The sequence below is a fragment of the Anolis carolinensis genome, chromosome 2 (assembly GCF_035594765.1).
Source record: "Anolis carolinensis isolate JA03-04 chromosome 2, rAnoCar3.1.pri, whole genome shotgun sequence".
NCBI lineage: Eukaryota > Metazoa > Chordata > Lepidosauria > Squamata > Dactyloidae > Anolis > Anolis carolinensis.
In genome coordinates this window covers 277253787-277278626 of record NC_085842.1, presented here as the reverse complement: position 1 = coordinate 277278626, position 24840 = coordinate 277253787, and the positions used below count along the sequence as shown (strand labels likewise).

The following is a 24840-nucleotide window of genomic DNA, read 5'->3' as shown; positions in this document are numbered from 1 at the left end:
AAAATGTCTACAAAGGGAAGAAATGAGGGCAGCAGTTTCCCATACAATCAACAATTTTGCGATAGTCCTCTCCATACAAAGCAACTGCTTTGACAATTTTCAGCAAACAATATGGCAGGCATACCTATTCAAACAAAAAGATCTGAAACTCATAATATCACTTTTCCCATATTAACAAACCACAAACTTCAGCACAGCTAGCAGAGCAGGGTTGTTGTATGTCTTTCGGGCTGTGTGGCCATGTTCCAGAAGTATTCTCTCCTGACGTTTCGCCCACATCTATGGCAGGCATCCTCAGAGGATGTGTGGCATGGATAAACTAGGCAAGGAAAGGAAAAAATATATATATATCTGTGGAGAGTCCAGGGCGTGGCAAGAGTCCTTTGTCACTGGGAAGCCAGCATTAATGTTTCAGTTAATCACCCTAATTAGCATTGGAAAGGTTGTGTCTCTTGCCTGGGGGGTATCCTTTGTTCAGTCATTAGCGTCCTTGGGTCTCCTCTGCCCTCAGAGTGTTGGTTCCCATCTACTGTTTTGATTTTAGAGTTTTTTAATACTGGTAGCCAGATTTTGTTCATTTTCATGGTTTCCTCCTTTCTGTTGAAGTTGTTCACATGCTTGTGGATTTCAATGGCTTCTCTGTGTAGTCTGACATGATAGTTGTTGGAGTGGTCCAGCATTTCTGTGTTCTCAAATAATATACTGTGTCCAGGTTGGTTCATCAAGTGCTCTGCTATGGCTGTTTTCTCTGGTTGAATTAATCTGCAGTGCCTTTCATGTTCTTTGACTCTTGTTTTGGCGCTGCGTTTGGTGGTCCCTATGTAAACTTGTCCACAGCTGCATGGTATCCGGTAGACTCCTACAGAGGAGAGAGGATCCCGCTAGTCTTTCGCTGACCATAGCATTTGTTGGATTTTCTTTGTGGGTCTGTAGATAGTCTGTAGGTTGTGCTTCTTCATCAGTTTGCCTATGCGGTCAGTGGTTCCCTTGATGTATGGTTAGAACACCTTTCCTCTGGGTGGATCTTTGTCTTGACTCTCATTCTTGGCCTTGCAGCTCTTCTGATATCTGTGGTGGAATATCCATTGGCCTGTAGAGCCCAGTTTAGGTGGTTTAGTTCACCTTGGAGGAGGTGAGGTTCGCAGATTCTTTGTGCACGGTCTGTCAGGACTTTGATTGTGCTTCTTTTTTGACTTGGGTGATGGTTGGAATTTTTATGAAGGTATCTATCTGTGTGTGTAGGTTTTCTGTAAACTGTGTGGCCCAATTGTTGATTGGGTTTGCAGATGACCAAAACATCTAGAAATGGCAGTTTTCCTTCCTTTTCTTTTTCAATGGTGAATTGGATGTTTGGGTGGATGCTGTTAAGCTAGCAGAGCAGTTTGCAGAACAAGTGGCAAAAACCATAATCTTTTAGAAACTGAATTTTACAACATTGTCAGCAGTGATTAATTCTGAATGTTAATTTGAGTTCTTCGTCTAAATCTTTACCCAACATTGAGTGAATTAAAAATAGGATAGCAGCAAACAAGTAACCTATACATTTTAAATCCATTTAGTTTCATGATTTCAGCTGAAAAAAAATCTTGAAAATACATACTGCAAGGTGCATAAATTGATGAAAGTCAAGAAGCAGGTCTGAACTATGTAACATGGATAATACTTTTCAGTGAGCAAGACTTAATTAGACCAATATTTCATAAGCCTAAAGAAAATCTAGAATAGCTCCTAGACTTGAACTGAGCAGGGCTGTGGATGATAGGGTGATCTGGAGGTCGCCATAAGTCAAAGTTGACTTGACAGCAGTTAACAATAAAAATAACAACATAGACACTACTAGATGGGAGCATTAATAGAAAAATATTATAGGATTATTAATTTTTCTGTGTATGTACCTGAAAGTTTTCTGAAGGGGGAGTATCTGTGAAGAATGAAAACCTGTCTACAATACGTTAGCGAGTGCCCACACAGGTTTTGTAGAAGTAGTCAATAAGTTATCCATTCATTGTGAGTAAGTGGCTAATATCTACACCAGTTCTGAAGACAGACACTTTTCATAATCGCCTAACAATCTGCTAAGTGAAAACATATGGAGCAGCTTAAGTAAAGCCTGCCAGAGATCTTTATTGAATGGAAAACAGGTGCTTTAGTTGTCTGCCATGTAATACCCCATTTACCCCCAAGTCCAAAGGTTACTGGACTAATAGTTGCCTTGTGGTAATCGGGGAAAACTAAGTTACATGGCATGGTCAAACATCTGGGACATATTTTATATGCTTGCAACATATGCTTCAGCTTCAATTAAAGTGAGGCTTTGGCACATTTATTAATCTTTTGACTTTTATTCTATAAGAGGACCTGCTGACCTTACTTTGCTATTTTACCAAATGAGAAAACAGAAAAGTAATGAGAGCTAGAGGTCAGCATCAATCAGCGCTGTAGAATTTATATTTGTTTTCTCTCAAAACTGTATTATACACACACTTAGAAGACCTGAACCATCCATATGAATACTCTCCAGTCTGAGGTAGAGAGAATTAAAACTCATTTCACATATTCAATTTAAAAAACCCTTTAAAAATTCTGTGAATGTTCAAATCCAAAAAAAATACAACATCTAGTTCATGAATGCTTGCATGCTTGGCAAAATAATCCTGTATAAATTCTTTCCATTGAACTATATCATGACATATATATATATACATTGACACATATTAAAATTAAATAGGAATTAACTATAAATTTTCAATTCAAGTATTTTTCACATAAGGAAAAAACACTACATTCATACATCATTTATGCCAACAAACTTATTTGGTTTTGGAAATTATGCATAAAATTTCATTGAATAAAAGCATCTGATTCAGATGGTCAAATATTAAATTCTGATGGAGATTGTCATAATAAGTTTCGTTTTTAACTTAATATGTTTTGCTTGTCATGTATTTTCCACAGTAATAATCACCTTTATTGATTCTTCAGCAGCAACAGAATAAGACGAATAGTCATCAAACTGGATTTTATTTAAATGAAACACTAAAGTGCACGCATTTGAAAGATTACAGCTATTAATAGTTTCATGCATATACAAACTTCTAGATACCTCTGCTTAATAAGCTGTAATTATAAAGAAATATGGACATGTGTAGGAAAATATAGATAGATAGCAGACCTGCATTTATCAGAGAACAAATGTTTTTGAGTTAATATACAAGTTAACTAGACCTACATGACTGACCTTCATAAAAAATCATACATTGCAGTACCAGACATGCACACACAACTTAGACATAAAAAGGAAAACACTTGGCTTTGTACAAGGGAAATTTAGGATGACATAATTCCAACACTAGAGCTTTTAGCAAAATCATTTAGATGTGTATTGAGAGGTTTAATGCTTGTGTCCTCTTACTGTCATGTGAGAAAATAAAGAAATGTTTGTATTTAAATCTTTCAAAACATAACTTTTAATTGTTCGAAGGACTGAACTAATCACAGCAATTTTGCTGGCAATTCAAACGTTTGCTGGTTGTCTGCCTACAAATTCTTACAATGGTCTAGAATTGTACATCTCTACTAGCAATAAAGGTCATGGGCATAAATTAAGATGTATTTTCCCTCCTGCCTTCAAAAAAAAGCCAATGCTTTATTACAACAAGAGTACAAGAACATTTATGAAGGTCAACGTTTTCTATATTTAATATGAAGTGCTTTAAAAAATCTGAATAGCTCACAGCCTGAATTCTCTCGTTTTGAACTTTTTCATAAAGCATTTATCTTGCTGCACTTTTATTTCCAGAACCAGCTTTGCCAGCTCATGCCATTGCTTCTCTCTTCCAAGGTCATTCTAATTTCCTCTCTGTGCCTTTTCCCTCTCCTCTAGGGACAGCCTTGCAGTCCTATTGCTTACTTCAATATACTGTATAAACTAGCTGTTATTTACTGTGGTGGCGGTCCTCAACCTGACCAGCAACCTAGGAACTGAGCAACACTAGCAAGAGCTGAAAGAGCGACCGTAGACCTTTTCGGTTGATGCTGGGCCACACAATACCAATCCCAAATCCATCTGTAAGTGGCCTTTAAGAATTGTGATTATTTAAATATCATACAGAGTACACCACACATCAAACATTCTTCTGCCAAGTAATTCCCAGAAAATTATAGATGGCAATAGACCACCTTCAAACACTATGGTGTTTCTATTTTTACAACATTGCTCCCACAAGTAACTGCAGCCCTATTTGTAATACTCAAGACAGGACAAATTTTTGTCCTTCAAAAGCAGTTGTCACTACACTTATCTTCACAACAGCTATCAAGTTCCAGACAAGCTGAATTATTTTTGTTCTGAAGAAGGAAGAAAAAAATGACCCAGCTCTGGACAAAAAAAAAGGTAAAGGATTTATAGTACTCTATCGCTTCTTACAACACACACTGGCATTATTAGGATGATAAACAGCTCTGTTCAATTTTCTGGACTAAAAACACTTCAGCTCCTTTTTAACTGTCTGCAAGAACAGTGTCATGTCTAAATTCTTCCATCCCCAGGTACCCAAATGCTAGGAAAGATAATTACCTTGTCATCTCTGTCATCCTCTTCTTCCTCGTCCTCTAGCATGTCCTCCACTACCTGCAGAAAAAAAGCCCACAGCAGTTGTCATGAGTCAACAAAGAAGCATTTTGTTCTGCCAAATCATTTAAGCTTTCTGTAAGTTTAGCACTTTTTCAAACACAAAAGAGAAATCTGTAATCTATGTTTTTGACCTCAAGCTTCAAATCCAAGAAATAAAATTTGGTAATCTCCTTTCTTCATAGTATTCTGTACCAATTATGAATGAGATCAGCAAGGTAGTTAAAAATAATAATCCATGAGACAAAAAGTCTTATTGACGAAACCACAACCTCACTAGTTGGCCATTCACAAATGAATCCAAGATTGAGGGAGAAGTGTTTGTCTATATACACACATTCATATAAGTCACTGGAACAGAAAAACATTTTTTCTACAACATTCTGAGGCAGCAATATGAAGTGGCTTCCTGATTAGAAGTAAAGATGACATTGTCCTACTTTTACCATATTGAAGTATTTGTTTCTTTTCAGTGATGAAAATATGTAAACTATCCCACTGACTACTTTACAGTTGTTAGAGAACTTCCTCAAAAAGGGAAGGGAGGATAGAAACAAGCATTTATATATATAATAACTGGGTTGCTTGATATATATCAGCAAACATTTCAAAGAATAAACAGTGTCACAAAAAAGAATGCTGTAATATGGAAGTTCTCTCTTATGTTGAGAATGGATTTACAATGAGGGAGATCTATGGTGTTTAAATATATATAACTGGACTGCAGGATATATATGTGGAGTTTATATCCTCTCTCTCTCTCTCTCTCTCTATATATATATATATATATATATGTGTGTGTGTGTGTGTGTGTGTGTGTGTGTGTGTGTGTGTGTGTAAGTTACACTTGGTAGCATATTGTTTGCTAGGAGTAAAATATTATATATAGATCAAAACTATTAAAATGTGTCAAATCACTTTGGCAGCCCCCAGTGGTACAATTAGTTAAACCCTTGTGCCAGTAGGACGGCTGACCAACAGGTCAGTTGTTCAAATCTGGGGAGAGCGGGTGAGCTCCCTCTGTCAGCTCCAGCTCCCTATGCAGGGACATGAGAGAAGCCTCCCATAAGGATTGTAAAATATCACACATCTAGGTGTCCCCTGGACAACATCCTTGCAGATGGCCAATTTTTTCACACCAGTTTCTCAAGTCACTCCTGACACGGAAAAAAAAAAACCTTCAGTACAGAGCTTAGAAATTTTTATTTTATAGCAAAAGAATGCATATCTTCAGCATGTTTTTTTCTGGACTCCTGTAAAATTTGTTCAGGTGAATTTGGTACTTTTCAGAAACAATCTCCACACATATCAGCCAGCATTTCAGAGAACAAGTAAAGTCAACACAGCAAGGCCTATGAATCCTGACCACCCAAAAGGTCATAATGACTGGGAATGATGGAAGCAGGATTGGCAAGGTTCCCCATCCTTGTTGTATGCACTAGCATGATTGTATATGTTAAAAGAACAAAAACCAAAAAATAGTCTAGGTCATTGGTTTAGGTATACAAAATCAACTACTCCATGGAGAAGAGACGATATTAATTTGAAACATAGCAGATTTTTCTGTACTCTTGGCAGGTTATGATCCTCACCTATCAGGACACAATTTGCATTTGATCCAAATCTCACATAATTTCACAATGCACTGAGATACCCCCCTGAGAATTCAACAACCAATGCGATAATTCTTGTCTTTTGTGCAATAATGAGACAATTAATCTTTTATTTTTCATCAAAGTTTCTGTATTTGGCACCAGATGTGTGTTTCTGGAAAGCCACTGTCTTTTTCCTAAATGAACAAAGGACACACACATATACATAGAGAATAAGCATAGAATGAGAGGCTTATTGATCAAAAAAGATACAAACAGCCCATCTATTACTTCTAACATTTTAAAGTCCAGTCAACAAAATTTATTTGTTTGTTTGTTTATTTATTTATTTATTACATCATTTCTACCCCCCTTCTCACCCCTCAGGGGACTCAGGGCGGCTTACAACATGAACATATACATATAAAACAACAGCTATCATAATTTTGTTCAGCATGTTGCATCTTATTCTGACAAGAATGGGTTACAGCACTCTCTAAGTGCCGGAGCTCACTTTCATCTCCATGCTGTTTCTCCCAGGGAGCTAGGTAGAATTTGGAAGCTCCCGTTTCCATTTAATTACTGTTTATCTTGTTCTTGAAGTCAGTAAGTGGAATTAACATTAACTATGATAGAGATGCTATGGAGAATTGGGGGGGGGGGGGGATTCAAAAGCATGTAACAGAGGATTTTTCAAATTGCCAGAATTGCAGAGGTTTCTATTTCTGTTGCCACCAAATATGTAGAGGATTTGAAGTTGCTACCTCGATCAATGGTGCCACCAATGCTTTATTCAGGAGCCTCTTCTAGGTTGGGATATTGAGAGAGACACACATGACACTTTATGTGAGGAGAAACAAGAAATGGTTGTTTATTTGTAGTTTGAACAGTAAACATGTGTGATGGTTTCATTAACATTGAACAGTAAAGATGCTTAACGGTTTCATTAAAGGCTTATGCTTTTCTCTTCAAAGGATGCTCGTATAACTTGATTTCTTTGTAAATATGTTCCTTCACCAAGGAAACACAATCAGGACAATTTACTTTTAAATCCATTTTTCCTCAGATTTAAACAGCAACTCTCTAGATTTCACAGTATAGCTCTTAGCCCTTCCCTTCCTGAAGACTCTATTTCCTCAAAGAGGCTTCCTTTTCAAAACATAGTTCCCAACTAACTTAATTCCAAAAACCAACTCCTAACAGAATGATTTTCCAAAACCAACTGCTAACTGCCTGAATACTAAACTTCAACTGAAAAAGAATTCCCTGGCTCCAACTGTCACTTTGGCTCCGCCCATCTCGAGTTGCTAAGCAACTTCTCATTTCCATTCAGCCAATCAGACTGCACTTATTATAGTGGCTGCTTGACTGCTCCTCCCCTTTCCTCTGCTGAGCTTCTGTAAGCAAGGCCCGCAAAATGGCCACACACCAGTCCTGAAAGGTGGGCCACCCACCAACCTTGTAAGGTAGCCAAAATCCATTACACAGGCCATATTTGTTGTTTTTTAGTTCATGGTGAGATTGTGTACCGTGAAATAAAAAGACATTCTGCTGGAAAGATTGCCAACTGCTGTGAAATAGTTTTGTTTGTTTTTTGATGATTTTTGTGCATTTTGGAACGTTTTGTGAAGAACTCAAAATAAATATTTTTGTGCAGAAAACATTGCTTTCTGATGTGAAAAAGACAGTTTTCTACACAAAACACTGAAAATAAGGAGGCAGTTGATAAAAAATATTTTTCTGTCTTTGTATCTCTAAACATATTCCATTCCCAAACCAGTCATTACAAGTGAAAAGCATGCTTGCTTTGAATGTTCATCTGGTGTTCTTGCACTTTGAAAATAATTGTTGGAGTAGGCAGACCAACATCATTCAATATTTTTATCCCACTTTTAACAAAAGCTAAAATGAAAAGGTAAAGATAATCTCTCTATGTTAGCTTTATTCCTAAATAGCAGCATGAGTTGTTTTTTGAGAAAAGTCTTGGTTTGACAGATAATAGGATTCTTGCTATAAGAAACCTGTTTTTGAATTTTCATCAGGACTCAGGGAGTCAACTGGAACATCTAGTTTAGGAAACATTATTTTAGTACACAGTTAACTAAAAACTATTTTTGGACATAAGACACAAGATTTCTTCAATTCTGTGCTTCTATTCATATGTAAGTAAGATAGTCACATGTCAGTGGGTGGCCTCAACACTGACATTTGAACAATACATTTTAGTCTTTGGTAATTTACTTTTTTTGGATTTATTTTACAAGCACAGCTAGCCATCCTTAGCATTTTGGAAGTACTGGATGGCATAAAATCTGTTTCTAGGGGGAAAAGTATTTTACTGAAAGTTTAAAGAAGAAAACTATTTAAATTTGCTTTAAAATTGTTCTTTGTATTTTACTGTCCATAACCTAGCATGAAATCAAGAAGTATTAATCAAACCAAGGAAAAGCACAAGGGAAATCAGAACGCTTGAAAGCAAGCAGTTAAAAGTGACATGACCTTCTGTAATGTCACTTGTCACAGGTATATATGCCACATAACATTGGAAGATATTGAAAAAATCTGATTCCTGGTGCTGATCCATGATTATTCTACTAATACAAATGACACTTAAGAGCACACGTAAAAGGGCCTCATACTCTGCACATTAATTACTTCACTATCCTTACTGTTTGGTTGTACATTGTACAACTAGCTCAAGAGCATTTGCATTTTTCAAAGAATATATTTTTTAAAAGTGAACCACAATTAATGGCATGAGAATGTTTGGTTGTGCATAATTTGCACCTTCCAAATTAGAAGCAGCAAAATATACCAAATGCAGCAAATAATACAAGCAAAGATAAACTATGTAGATGTCTATGGAGATAAATTTCCATCCACACATTATTGTGGAATTATCACAATTGTACATGGATTTTAATATATTTTTGACATTTAAATCATGGCCTTAATCCAATTACTAGTCTTAAACAAAATAGGTACATTACTCAACCACTGAATAGCGAATCTACATTTGTGTAAATCCCATTGATTCGGCTGATTTACTCTAGCTGTAATTAGCAGCTTGACTGGGGTCAATGTACTTATTTATTTGGAAGGTATTGGAATTTTATCCAGTTTATTTACTGTTAGCTACAGGGAACTACTGGCTCCAGCAGTCATTTAGCCAAGTGGGAATGCAAGGACAAGAATGGCTTGTCCTTTGATGAACTACAAGTTACTCTCCTAGAGTTATAATCTTTACACAAGGCTAAATTCCCCCCTGCCTATATGCCCTACAATTAAAATTTCTACCTACTTCTTCCCAGACTTCTCTCTCCTCTGCCTGCCTACAGGGATTTGTCATTTTTGCTGTGTAGTACAATCAGGCTGTCTATCTGGCACTCATTGCCAGTGCTTTCCTTGTTCCCTGATGAGCCTTCTCTCTGTTTCATGCAAAGATCTTCTGTTTGGAGAGCTCTGTGTCCAACCCTACCCATTTAGGGGGGAAAAGACTGGAAAGTCAACCTACTAACCCTATTCAAACTAAACCACAGCATGACAGAAAGAGAGCAGAAAAGCTGCCAACACAACAAAATAGCTCCAGATGGCTGAAGCAACAATGCTGAGCCACATACCACAGAAAGGAAACTAGGGAGACATTTGAACCTTAAATTCTAGAGCCCATGTCATTCCAATTATAATGGAAGGCAGTTGACATCTTAGTTGAGTATCATTAGATCAATGATACTCTTAAATATGTAAATTGTGTGCATGACTGAAATTCAAATTAGCCGTTGCATGTGAAGAAGCAAATTTATAGACATGGAAATATGCTAATGCATGCAACTTTATCCACTGGGACTCACAGAAACTCTCTAAATAAACTCCACTACAGATAAGTGTCACCTCCAGATTGAGTACTCCAGACTATCATGCATCTCTACACAAACCTGCATGGTTTCTCTGTATGACACCACTTTTATTATGGTATAAAGTTGTAGGGCTTTTCCCCAAGTTAGATACCTATTAGATAGAATTACAGTAACATAGTAACTTCAAAGAATCATAGGGCTTAATACTTGCTGTGCTATGCCTAGATCATACCTACAATGAACACGCTTTGATGAAACATACCTATAGCTAATGTTTTCTTTAAGAGATTTGCATGTATTTGTATTTTGATTATAATTAATAAGAAACTGTGCCAAGAAATCATTTTTTCTACAATTACAGGGACAGAACTAAATCCAAAGCCAATGCTCCTACTCTAGGGATACCAAGGAATTTGTACAGAATCTGGAATTGATTTACATTTCCTCCTTCTTGTCTCTGTACAATCTTACCACAATATGTGTTTGCGTGTCAGCTGATTTATTGTGCTTATATGTAATTATAACATAAAATTATTGAATGTGTATGGACTGGAGAGGATGTATAAAACCACTCAGGTCACTTGAAAGCACTTTAGGTCAAGCTGAAGATTCTCCCCAGTCAATAAACCGAATATCTCTGTCTATGTGGTCATTTCCACAACAAGGCATCTGCTTCACTCACAAAGAACTGTGGTGGAAAAAAATTTCTTTAAATGGCGTAACTGAGACACAATATCCATCTTTTACAGAATGGTAGTAATCCAGTATTGCTCATAACCAGCCTCACGTTAAATGCACACAGCTGTGCATGGAACACATGCAGGACCAGGTTGTTTAAACAATGTGATGTAGCTACCTGACTCACACCTTATTTAGTATGTGACTTTTAGCACAATGCCATACCTATGCCATGCAAAAGCCCTTGAAACACAAAATGATTCTCTCTTAGCTACTGTTTATGAACAAATGACATTAGCAATATACCGTGTTTGTAATATTGTTTGGAAATGTTATGGCAGGGTGAATAAAATTCATCATCATGGGTCAAGTATGACTGTCTTCCAAAGGTAGTCTTGGTGGTGGGTCCCTACGTTACTATGAAAACCTATTCTGGATCCACATGGTCTTTCACGATGAGAACATAGATTTCTAGATGGAGGGTGGTGATGACAAGAGTTTGCTTGATATGGTTTCCTCTCCTTTTTGTCTTCTATTTGTGCCTCTTCAAAATCCATGTAACAGCTGACCTTCAGTGACAACGCTTGAGTGCTAGGGCTTCCCAGTTCTTGGTGTTTATACCACATTTTAAAAGGTTAGCTTTAAATCCATCTTTAAATCTCTTTTGTTGTCAACTGACATTCTCTTTTCCATTTTTAAGTTGAGAATAAAATAACTGCTTTGGGAGACAGTGATCAGGCATTTGGACAACATGGCCAGTCCAGCCAAGTTGATGGTGGAGAGTCGTCGTTTCAATGCTGGTGGCCTTCTTCCAGAAAACTGATTTTTGCACACCTGTCTTCCCAAGAGATTTGCAGGATTTCTTGAAGGCGATGCTGATGGAATCTTTCCAGAAGTTGAGTGACATTGTAGATGGTTCATATTTTGCAGGTGTAAAATAGAGTTTGAAGGACAATACAGATTTACAAACAAGCATCTTGGAATTTCTACGAGCATCTTGGTATCCTCAAAAACACTTTCTTCCTCATTCAAACATTTCTGCACTCTCAGAGCTGAGATAGTGTTGTATTTTGGTATCAATGCCAATTTTTGTGAACAGGTTGTCTGCCAAGGTTGTGGAAATGGTCAATATTTTCTAGCATTACACCATTAAGGGGTATTGTTGGCATTGCAGAGAGGTTTTTCTGTGGCTGCTGTTAGAGTATTTGTTTTTTCCCGATATTAAGTGAAAGGCCAAGCTTTTCATGTGCTTCTGCAAAGGTATTTAAAGTGGCTTGTAGGTTTTCCTCTGAATGAGCGCAGAATATGTTATCATCAGCATACTGAAGTTCTATAACAGAAGTTGTTGTTACCTTATTTTTAGCTTTCAGCCTGCTGAGGTTAAAGAGCTTGCTACCTGCCCAAAATAGGATTTCCAGACTGATGGGAAACTCCATGTCAACAATGTATAGAATCATAGCAATGAAGAGAGAAAATAAGATTAAGGAAATAATGCATTCCTGCTTGACACCTGATCCAATTTTAAATGGGTTACTTTAGGAGTCATTATAGTCCAAGACTGTTGCTGTCATGTCATTGTGCAGGAACTGCAGCATGTTCTCAAATGTATCAGAGCATCCGATTTTCAAGAGGATGATCCAGAGAGCATTATAATTAAAATGAATTCAATTGAGCAGTCATTATAAATTTGAGTTAGAACTATTTTATCGATAGTATTCAAGGTAACCGAAGAACCATTAGATGCCACAATTAATGTGATGAGTAGGAATTCAAACCCTATCTTCAGAGTTGTAGTCCAACACTCAAACCACGACACCACACTGGCTCTCTGGATACTAAGGCAGTTAATCTGAACTATCTTAACCCTAGTGTAAAGTTTAACTTTATATCTGGAAACCGTTTCCAGCACTAGGAATCCTGGAGTTTGTAGTTTTGAGAGGCAGCAGAACTGTCTGGATAGCAATTTTTAATCCTACTTCCTGATCTTCATTTCTAAGAATTCCATGGAATATTGCTGTCAGTTAAAGTCAAATGTAGCACTATAATTGTAGTGTGAAGTCTTGTTTCTCAATTCTATGTATGTGAGGAAGCTGCACCTCCTCAATGGAAGGATAATCTGTACATAAAGTCATGGACACTCAACAATTTGGGCTGAAGACTTTCTGCCATAGACATCAATGTTCAGTTATCACACTGTTCATTACTATATAATTAAATCTATGTCCTTTTGTATTATACATCTATTAAAAATGTATAGTGGAGCCTCCACATTTGCAGGTTTTCCTTTTCCAGAACTGATTATTCCCGGATTTCATTACTGTGTTCTGTCTAGGAATCTCCAGATCTTCTAGCATGACTCGTTGGTCAACTTCCACTAGAGTTTGCCCACAGAATTGCGTTGGAGTCCCTAAAAGTTCCTAGAAAAGTATTCTTTCAGGTTAAAAAAAAGTGGGTTATTTTATTTGCAGTTTTCCCACTTTTTCCTACCGGCTGTTAGAAATTGTAGGAGTTGAAGTCCAAAACACCTGGAGGGCCAAAGTTTGCCCATGCCTGCCATGTGGAGAGGTAACTGTAATGCATAAAGATTTTTGTATTTATTTGATATTTCATGTACTTAAAAATTTGTAAGATATTTTCATGACTTACAGTTCCTCCTTTCTATTTCTAGAACATCATATTTTTAATAGTGTCGACTCAAATATTGTTTCTGTGAACTCATGCTGCTGGGCCAACAGATTTTGCCTCAAGTTCTTCCTGTTCATATACAAATAAGGCTGTTTTTTTTCATAAGAAAGATGTTTTTTCATTGCTGCTCCAAAGTTTATCATGGTAAACTCAGCAGAAAAGTGTTTTTCACATCTCTTTGGGATTTTGAAAATGGTTATTCTTCTTCCAGGTCCCTTCTTGACAAAGTATTCAAAGCCATGAGATACTCCTGATGGATATTCCTGACTGAACATTCACTTACTTCAGCAAGGAGAAGCAGGAAAGCTGTTTGAACCCAAGAGGTCTTCTGCAGGGAGAAGCAGTATGGAAACAGGCTTACATTCATTATTTGAAGTTTCATCTCTGTAAAGACAATATCCGTAAATGTTCCCCAACACCCATACACTTTTTAAAGAGACTTACTGTATCATGTTGCCTGTTATCTTTCCCTGATACGATCAGGAAGTAATTCCATGCCAGCAGTAGCAATAAGGTCAGAGGAATCATGTAGAGCTCAAAATTCCAAGTCACAAAAAGGAAGAGCTAAAAATCAAACAGAAATATAGACATGCTTTATCTTTATTATATGGAAAACACAGACCCACATAAGTTACCAACAGAAATTATTCATCTCTCTCACACACAAATGATTAAAATTCTGCTAAATACAAGGCTTTTCTGCAAACACTTTACCCCAGACAAAAATCCAGTACCTATTTTTCTACTATATTCACTCCATACAAAATTATTCAAGAAGCAGTCTAATACTATGCAGGGTATAATATTTTAAAAAATTGTCCTTAAGTCCATATTTAAAAGGTTGAAACATAGACACTATGTCTGTCATAGTGCAGACCCATCAACCATTGAGACAAAGAAATATTTCAAAGCTTCAAGCACTCACTTAAGACCACCCTGACAGCAAGAACAGAAATAGGTTGTCACAGCTGATCCTCCAAGTATTCACAGGATAACAAACAGGAATGGAGAAAACTACAATCTTATTAGGAAGTTTATTTTAAAGAATACAGGCCTGAATATCAACAGGACAAACTGATATCATCTTTTACATTTCTGAGACTAGATGAAAAAGGACAGGAAAGTGTGGTTTATTAGCAACAAGCTATACATCCAGAATACTATTTACACAAATTTATATGGGAAAAACATTTATTTCCTCATTTGAGATGATGTAAGAAAGCATTTCATTACTGAAGAGGACTGAATATTTGAAAGTATTTTTTTTTAAAAAAACCTCCACTGTAATTAGGGTTGTTACATTAAATTAAATTGATTTAAAATCTTTTGATGGTTCCAACGGAACAGACGATTTTAAAAAGCAGCAGGGGGTGGCACTATGTAAATTATGGCAAAACTTTTTCTGCTCACACATAAAATGGGAGGGTTTTTTTTTTACAATACAGCTTCCCATGCATGGTTTTGCATGAGTATTGCTGTAATTTAACAACAAACAAGGCTTTTATTGCAGAACTAAATTCCGATGTATACATATGTAGATTTAAGCAATAAATTGGTCAATTAAAGCTCAAAATTAGTGATAAAGATTTAGGCAACCTTTCAAGTACAGCACACCAGCACTATAGTTTAAAACAGTATCAATATTGTGTTCTGCTAACTGTCTTATGTTCATATGAAAACATCCTTCAAAAATCTTCTCTTGATCAAAACCTTCTGCATGCAAGCAAGAAGATGATGACTCCCTTCTCATGAACACATCATTTTCACAATAAAGTTAGCTCTCCACATTTACTGGGTTTAGGGGCCCAGGACCTTCTAAAAAGAGAGAAAACTGCAAATCAAAATGTTCTTTAGTCAGCTTCTACCAGAAAGCGAACATAAAACCCATCTAGAGGGCCTACAAATGCCTAGAGAAGTGTTCTCCCTAGGAATATCTAGGAATACCTCCAGCACAAGCCTATTTGGGTGAAAGTGGAACACAGACTCACATTGGGGGATCAAGATTCCTCATGAGAACATATTAATCAGATTTGTATACAATCATATCCATAAAAGTGAAAACCTGCAAATGTGGAGAGTCAACCTTATTCATGACACTAAGCATAAGTCTTAGTAGTGTTTTAAAGTAAAAAGGAATGTTACTACTATATCCTATATAAATACAGCTTTACAAAGTCTGTAGCCTTCTCTGCCAAACAATACTGGTACCACCCCAAACTACAATTCTCATGATTCCATAGCACTGAATCATGGCAGTTAAAGTGGTGTCAGACTGCATTAATTCTGCAGTGTAGATGCCTAAGTCTGAACTCAAGATATGGTACACAAACAGCTTCAAAGGACCTTATCTGGAATTCACTGAATTCCTCACTCTCATTTCTCATTTAATTAAAATAAAATATTCTAGAAAATAATTGTTTAATAATGTACTGAGTTACCCGTTTTGAACCTTTTCCCAACGAGTGCCAGTTTAGCAGACTGTTCCAGGATTTAACTACTTATTCTGATAGGGTTTTTTTTTACAATTTAAAAAACTTTAGCATGCCTTTGAACTGTATTGTGCCAAATATTCTTCATTAATCATTTCATTTTCAATCTAAGGGATTCAGTATCCAGAAACTGATTATCCCAGTAACCCAAACCCCTTGATTACTGTAAGCTGGTTAAAGGGTGTTCTTTCCCTAGTGCTGTTTCAGTGGCTACAGTAGTAAATTTAATGATGACATAACATCACCTTGAAGTCAGTCAGTTCTGGTTATGTATCAACATTGCTAAGGGCAAACGAAACCATAGTGACCTCAATGTGAACAGGTTACAGAAGGGAGAATATGTCCCTCTTGGGTGATGTTCCACTTTACTGCAATTGTATGGCAGGTTCATTTCCTGCTGTGCAATGACCAATACAGCACAGTGTAACAAAATAAGGAGAAATGGCATGGTTGCTTCAGCTGCATTCACGCATCTTAACCATGGACGAGAGAGGAGAAAATTGCCAAAAGAGAAGTTATGTTTCAGAAGCATCTGAACATTCAGTGAAACAGACAAACCTGCTTTTCCATTTAAATCTGAAATAGAATAATCAGCAGGTGGTTAAATCAAGCCCAGACAGAAAGTTTATCTGCCATTTGCCAGCTCTGTTAAATTTTAATTAAGGTGTAATAAAAGTTTTGGAAAGTGCAAAACTACACAGGAACATTTTAACATTACATCTTTTTTTTAAAGGCACTGCCACAATGAACTCTGAATCCACAGTGTTACATAAATGTGAATTCTCATGTTTTGGAGTGAGCTTTACTTTAAAGCTCGTCTTTCCCTGAGATAATTACTCGATTTATCAAATTTGTCTCCCTGATAATTGCCCTAAGTATAAAAAACCATTTTCCTAGGATTTCAAAAGGATCATTGGACTCAACAAATGAGCAAAACCTTACAGAGCTATTGAAAGAATGTGGTTTACATTTCAAGATTGAGGCTTTGTGGACTTCCAGAAGCTGCTAGGCTAAAACTCACATGAGCCTTAGCAAACATGGCCGGCGGTCATGGAAAATGCAGGATGGAGTTCAACGATAAAGTAACTATAGGGCCACATGTTTCCCATGCCTACTCACCCTTCTCAGAGGTTTCGGTTTACTATTTTTTGCTGTTTTCCCCTACAGAATTTAACACAGTGTATTTTCTTGTGGTATTTATGGCAAACTGAAGGTGAACCTATCATGAGGTTTTCTTGGCAAGATTTTTTTCAGAGGAGGTTTGCGCTTACCTTCCTCTGAAGCTGAGAGCATGAGACTTGCCTAAGGTCAATGGGCTTCCACAGCTAAGTGGAAATTTGAGCCTGGTCTCCAGAGTCCGTGCCCAACACCTTAAACCTCTATGCCACACTGGCTCTCTTCCTTTCTTACTTGTCAGTATTTTAAGACATGATCTGGCCATTTGCAGAATCCAAACAGTTAAAAACGCACTGAGAGATTATTCAGCAAAACACCTAACGTTATCCATGGTGTACAAAACATACTTCAAGTTGGAATATTTATTTTTGTTTGTTGGAATTAAAGTGTATTTTTAAAAGAAACCCATCTAGAATTCTTTTTAAAAAATTCTTACTACTCAAAGAAAGAAACCCACCTAGATGAGTGACAATATGTGTTCAATTAGTACTTTTTCTTTTCCATTAATGAACAATATTTTGAGCTGTCTCATCATATCAGGTAAGAAGAAGTTCTGTATATAAAGTGACTAAACACTTTATGTAGAAACAACTTTAGTTCTTGGTACAATAGTTGCAGGTTTGATTTTAGTGTATTTGATTGTTCATGGTCTAGATTAATATGGTCTCTCTCTAGGAATCTCTAGGTTGTTCACTGTGACTGTATGGTCAGTGTCTTGAACATAGATCACACTGAAGTATTCCTGGAGAAATGTTCTCTCAGGAAAAAGTAGTGTGTTTTATTAATAGTTTCCCAATTTTTTCAAGGATCCTGTGCCCCTAGCCCTAGCAAATGGATAATTATGAACTATATATTCACTATATGTTCTGAATTGATCAAATATCATAACTAGCCTAGGTATGATGTCTAGATACTATAGAGAACAAGGCTCCTACATATTAAGTAAGGTAAAGGTAAAGGTTTCCCCTTGACACTAAGTCTAGTCGTGTTTGACTCTGGGGAGTGGTGCCCATCTTCATTTCTAAGCTGAAGAGGTGGCATTTTCTGTAAACATCTCCAAGGTCATGTGGCCGGAATGACTGCATGGAGCACTGTTACCTTCCCACCGGAGCTTAGTTGGGAAGCTAGCCTAGGTATGATGTCTAGATACTATAGAGAAGGCTCCTACACACTAGGTACTTGCATACAAAGAAGAATTATAGTAGCTGGAGCTGGTTATATGAACTGGACCTGTTAAAATTCCATCTTCTATGCAACTAAGTTCATGAATATTGTAAATGAGTCACATACGGGTGCATGTTCTGTTATATCATGCAGTACATATTCTTATTTTGAATCTAGAATAATAGAATCATAGAGTTGGAAGAGACCTCGTGGGCCATCCAGTCCAACCCCTGCCAAGAAGCAGGAAATCGCATTCAAAGCACTCCTGACAGATGTCCATCCAGCCTCTGCTCAAAAGCCTCCAAAGAAGGAGCCTCCACCACAGTCCGGGGAAGAGAGTTCCACTGCCGAACAGCTCTCACAGTGAGGAAGTTCTTCCTGAAGTTCAGGTGGAATCTCCTTTCCTGTAGTAGATAATACTGTTTTTATCATATGTGAGGCATTGAATTTTTGCTTTTTATTTGATGTGAACTGCTTTGAGTCCCCCCAGGGGTGAGAAAAGCGGTATATAAATGAAATAAATAAATAAACATTGACCGCCTGTTTTGTGCATAGGCCTGTAGGGTTGAATGGATACAACTCCTTTGGGGCAAAAATGTCTACTTAAATTAGTGACACATTATAACTGGTTCCAAGATTTCCATGAAACTCTGCTGAGTGAGCCATATCTACTCAGTCACCCCTGACCAACCAATGAAAGTATCACAAGAACGGAGATTTTTTTTAAAGCAAGCGGAGATTTCCTGGTGAAGATTTTAGAATTTTCTATGAACATAATTATCTAGTTTGTGAATGATTCAAGAATACACAACTGTCCTGGCAATATTTTTTCTGTCCCATCTAAATTATAAATTCTTAATTGGTTACATCAAAAGAAGCAAATCACACGAAGACCCCAACCTCAGTTCCCGGGTTTGATTTGCTTGGGTTTTCTTAAGCAACATTCGATGCCAAAAGCATCTTCTTCTTGTTCTTATGTTATGGCAGTCAGAACCCACCCACCACAACAGAAATCCTCTGTGTGATATTTGATATCAATGCTGATTCACTAAATCCTACATGATAATGCAGTAAAATCTGCATTTATTTGCCACTATGCACAAAACTTTCACAGTTGAATTAACCTTATTTTCTTCTACTTTGTGTTTTGCAGCTGAGTTTATCTCAGGGTTAAATGCAAAGATTTAGTACCATTTCTAATTAGATGATTCATTCAATGTACTTCTCCCATCCAATCCTTATTTGAATCTACACTCTAACTGGATAAGTGCCACATGAAGAACTGCAGAAATGTTATTATCCAATCAAAGCATGTTTATCCCGGCATGTTTGTCAGCACCAATGAAGCCTGCTTGCTCAGAGCCGAAATGTTTTGCAGAATTTCTTGTTTTAATTTAAATTTTGAATTTTCCCTTTTCCATTTCCCACTTATAATCTTGTAGTGACATTTCACATCATTTTATAGACGTTAGAGATGAAAGCACAGTGACTTGCTTTGAAAATACTGACAATTTCACAATGCAAGCCCCAAAGTCTGTAGATACAAGCATCACATTAACAGTCCACGAATTACTGATGAAAAATTCATGCCACTGTAATAACTTTCATATTGGTAAAAGTCAGACAGAAGTGAAAACAGTGTATCTAACAGAAAAATCTGTAAATATTCACATAATGATGATAATCTCTTTCAAACACTTCTCCCCACAATGCAGACAGTGTGGATTACACTGCATGAAAAAATGTAGTAGGAAAGTTTCAATGAATCAGAAGCTGAAAGCAAATGCTAGCAGACTAGAAATATGAGACATATGTCATTGGGTTAACCAGGACCATAATTTAGCTGTATATCATATAATAGGATCTGAAGCTATCATGACATTGTATAAATACTCTCACTATAGTAGTTGCTTAGTAGGCATTCCTACTACCATACTACTCTTCATCCATTGGCCACAGTTCTTCCTCCCACTACTGAGGTGATCAGAACAGATTCCTAACGGGAATTTCTACAGTAATTAATGGGAAGGGGGAACTCTGCCATTTATTTATTTATTGTCTTTATTTATACCCCGCACCACACACACACACATCATTCTCCCCTAAGAGAATAAAGTTGGTAGCATAGGCTCTCATAGACTCAGAGCTTTCCACACAGCCATTTAACCCAGAATATCAAGGAAGATAATCCACAATATTTGCTTTGAACTGAGTCCACACTGCCATATAATCCAGTTCAATGTGGATTATATACATCTGTCCGGAAGGGGCCTCAGATAACCCAGTTCAAAGCAGATATTGTGGATTATATGTCTTGATATTCTGGGTGATATGGCTGTGTGGAAGGGCTCTAAGAGTATACATACTCTTGGCTTATGCTGTTTTCTTTCTTCAACCTTCGTCCTTTCTGCTATCTTACTGTTTTGCCTTTACTCCTCCTTTCTTCCTAGTGTGCTGCTAGGGAAGGATAGATAGGCTTTGCCCAAAGTCTCAACTGATGGTCTGCGAAATGATATTTCTGGTTCTTAGTACTCCTAGTTATACTTTTCCTCTGGCTTTACATCACTTACTTGACATTAAATTTAGAGAGGGGACTATGGTAGGGATGTACTGAATATTTGCAAATTTCTCATCATAAATGAAACAAGTGTCTCAAAATATTATAGGAGAATTTGTGTTTTGGAAATTTTTAGTAACCTTTTGTTTGCCACAGCCATCATATACTTGTAAAATACAACATTTTATGTAAATTATGTTAGATTTGTGTATAATACATGTTGGTACATTTGTTTAACAAAAAGTCTAGACATTGGAAATACCATCCAAAAGATGCAAACCCTCCTCATAATTTCATCTAGAGGGAAGAAAACCCTCTTAAGTGTTTTATTCCACTGAATGAGAATCAAATAACCAAAAATCTACATTAGGGTTGTTGTGAGTTTTCTGGGCTGTGTGGCCATGTTCCAGAAGTATTCTCTCTTGACGTTTCACCCACATCTATGGCAGGCATCCTCAGAGGTTGTGAGGCATATGGAGAAAAAAATCTACATCATTAGCTAAAGGTTTCCCACCTTATTAATGGAACTAAACACTTCATTTCAAAAGAAAAAATATATAGTGTAGATAAAATTAAAAAGCTACTCTCTTGAAGACAGAAATACATTCATTCAGGTGGTGAAATATATACAGTATACCTCAGTCAAAGTCTTCCAGGTCTGAAAGTGTACTTTGATATTGCAGTTGAAATTAATGGAAGTTGCTTCCAATTACATATGTCCAGACTCTCTTTATAGCACCTTATCACTTAGCTTAATGGAAAGATTATTATGCTCCCCTGAACTGACTTACTGAGTTATTTAGATGAGAAACAGCATCTGAATGACCTAGGGAAACTTTTAATGTACTAGCTTTTAAACACATGAGGAATAATGTGAGAGGGTGCATTAATGGTAAGTCAGAATATTAAAACTAACAAGTTATTGTTTCAGTCAACAGCTGCAAATAACTTTAGTCACTTGGTATTCTAGCAGTTAACAGGCAGACAGTTATTCCTTTGTGTTCTAAGTGCATGACAATTTAAGAATATCACCTTTCAAACAGTTACTGTTTTGATGGTAGAGTAAATTTCTACACCAGCTTACTTGACATTTCAACGTATGTTCTCAAATATTCATTTAATAATAAAACAGAACTAAAACAATTCCACATGCCACTTACAAGTAGAGCTTTAACAAAGTATTTGACTCAAAAGATGTGTTCATGTCATTGCCACAAATTCAGATGGTTCTTTATGCAGCTATGCTAAACGCATTTCTCAAAACTATACAATACTGAATTTGTTCGGTCCAAAGATACACTGCACTAAAGCTCAGATACCTCAAACATCTGAAATCCCACTGTATGGTATCTTCTTTGGTTAATTACTATACAAAGAACACACAAAACTTTCATATTAGTCATATGAATTGTTTTGAAATGAATCTCTCTAGGACATGACCTCTCAGTATTTTTGAGTATTGCTTTCTCTCCCATGAAACTGTAGGTGTGCTTGGATATGGAAATTAATACAAGTATTTACTTAAATGTTATTCTGAACTCTGCAACAAGCAACATTTCATTACCAAATTGGTATTCATAAGGTCTGTGCTAGCTGGTAGGGAAAGAATAATTTTGAAATCTGACTGAACAACCCCTTTTGTTACAGTAAATTGTTCTGTCTTAACACAACCAGTATTTATGTAGTAGAGAAGTTTGGCTTAGCCATGGTGGTCCATGCATTGGTTGCATCAAGATTGGGCCACTGCAATGCACTCTACGTGGGGCTGCCTTTGAAGATAGCCCAGAAAATGTAATAGGTGCGAAGGTCGGCAACCAGCTTGTTAACAGGAGCTAGTTACAGGGAGCTAGTTACACTTCTCATGAATCAACTCCACTGGCTGCCATTAAGTTTGTGGTCCCAGTTCAAAGTGCAGGTCATGACCTACAAAGCCCTAAACGGTTCAAGTCCTGCCTATCTTCGTGATCGTATATCTCCCTACAAACCAGTGCAGGCTCTTCCGGGGAGGCTCTCCTCTCACTTCCACCATCGTCACAAACACAGCTGGTGAGAGGACAAGGTAGAGGGCCTTCTTGGTGGTTGGCCTCCCAGCTCTGGAACTCTCCCCAGTTAGATCAGAGTAGCTCCCACCCTGGCCATATTCCACAAAGACTTGAAAACATGGTTGTTTCAATGTGATTTGAATAAACCAGCTTGCACTTTCACCTCACAGCCCTAAATTGCTCCTGTATGGTTCCCAGCACTTTATTTCACTCTGGTTCTACTATCCATGGCTGCACAAGCCTGCCCTTCCCATGCAACCTGAATAGTCCCACTTTTATTTTGTAATTGATATGTTGTGTGTTCATTAAGATGTTTTAAATAATTGTTTTGTTACTCATTTTAATCCTGTAATTTGTATAGTTTTAATTGTATATTAAACTATTGTTTTAGGGCTCTGTCCCCATGTAAGCCGCCCCTAGTTCCTTCGGGGAGATGGAGGTGGGTTATAAGAATTATTATTATTATTATTATTATTATTATTATTATTATTATTGTTGTTGTTGTTGTTGTTGTTGTTGTTATTATTATTATTATTATTATTATTATTATTATTATTATTATTATTATACTTTAGCTGTGGCTTCAAACTATTTTACTACAATATCCTGATGTATTTTCTTTCTCCATATTTTTCACTAAACCTTTACCTTAAATGGAGCCATCTTGGTATAATGACACAGTCACCCTAATACTTCTTGGTCTTGGTTTGACCTGGCAACCCACCTATAAGGGTTCCATAATTATGTGATGAATTAATGTATTAGCATGCAACAGAGCCCCAATAACATGACTGGGTTGGAACTACCCTTGGTTCTAGCTCAGGCATGGGCAAACTTCAGCCTTCCAGGTATTTTGGACTTCAACTATCAGCTATTAGGAATTGTGGGAGTTGAAGTCCAAAACACCTGGAGGGTCAATGTTTGCCCAGGCCTGTTCTAGCTGTACTGTAATGACATAAAAATGCTTCATAGCTTCAACTGTGCATGATACTTTATATTTACAATACATATTTCAATCCATAGCTCATGAAATACACTTACAAACACACATATTTTAAATTTACGTGGAGTTACCGAATGCCTATCAGAGAAACATTTGACCACATGCAAAAAATGCTTCATTTGGGAGTGTAGTTCAGTGGAAAATCCTGAGTAGTGCTACTCAAAGTGATGGTTCAGAGATTGATGCTAGTCCCCAAGTCCTTGGCTGCTCCTCCTTAGCAAGTTGATATCTTACAGAATTGAATTGATAATTAGAGATGCTTTACTCAGTAGTCCTTTTACACGATGATTTAATTTAAATTGCCATGGTAATATCTTATGGAATCCTGGGACTTGCAGTTCAGGAAGGGATAGTCAGAGAGTTCCAGGATCACACCAAACTACAAATCCCAGTAGTCTATAGGATACAGCAGAAACACAAGTGTGAAAGGGCCCCAGGTCATAAAATCTGACAGCAGTTTATGATGAGTGAGCATATGCATGTGTCCACACATATGGTAACCAGTGGCAACCAATACTGATGCAGTTTCCTGCATGGATGTTATTTTTGCATTGGAAATTTATTGTGCATAACGCTGCTGTCAGTTACCCGGGTCACTCTAGAGAACCTTATAACATTATACTTTGGGGCACTATAGCTCTGCAGCCCTGGAGCTCCACAACTGTAAAATTACAGAGCAAGGAGGGAAGCAGAATTTTATAAAAAAAGATACATGGATAGCCCTAGTGGAAATATGAGCTTGTTCACAGTATCATAGAATTGATGCTGGAGGTGATAAAATTAGACCGCAAGAGTGCAGTGATACAGTATCAGTGCCTGGGAGGTTTCTTTTCGTCTCTCAAATATTCAAATTGTACATTATCTAGAGAGTTACATTCAGCTTTTTTTAAAAGGGAAGAAAACCAAGAAGTCAATAAAACCAAAACAAAATCCTCTAAAAAGAATATACACCATTTGGGTGGGTTAT

The 24840-nt window shown here is 37.0% G+C and overlaps 1 protein-coding gene across 12 annotated transcripts in view; it reads right to left on the bottom strand.

Annotated features, from left to right (window-relative positions):
* The window catches only part of mctp1 (multiple C2 and transmembrane domain containing 1), a 269865-nt gene that overhangs the window by 38421 nt on the left and 206604 nt on the right, over positions 1–24840 (bottom strand). For 7 of the 12 annotated variants that reach the window (XR_010003922.1, XR_010003923.1, XM_062974224.1 and 4 more), the window contains 3 exons: positions 13887–14006; positions 13726–13770; positions 4577–4630 (listed from right to left, as the gene is read on the bottom strand). Coding sequence is in view for 10 of the 12 variants with exons in the window: in XM_062974224.1 (XP_062830294.1) it covers positions 4577–4630; positions 13726–13770; positions 13887–14006 (219 nt within the window). In the remaining 2 variants the exon portion in view is untranslated. The remainder of the gene's footprint in view (positions 1–4576; positions 4631–13725; positions 13771–13886; positions 14007–24840) is intronic. The other 5 variants (XM_062974217.1, XM_062974220.1, XM_062974219.1 and 2 more) reach the window with 2 other exon arrangements.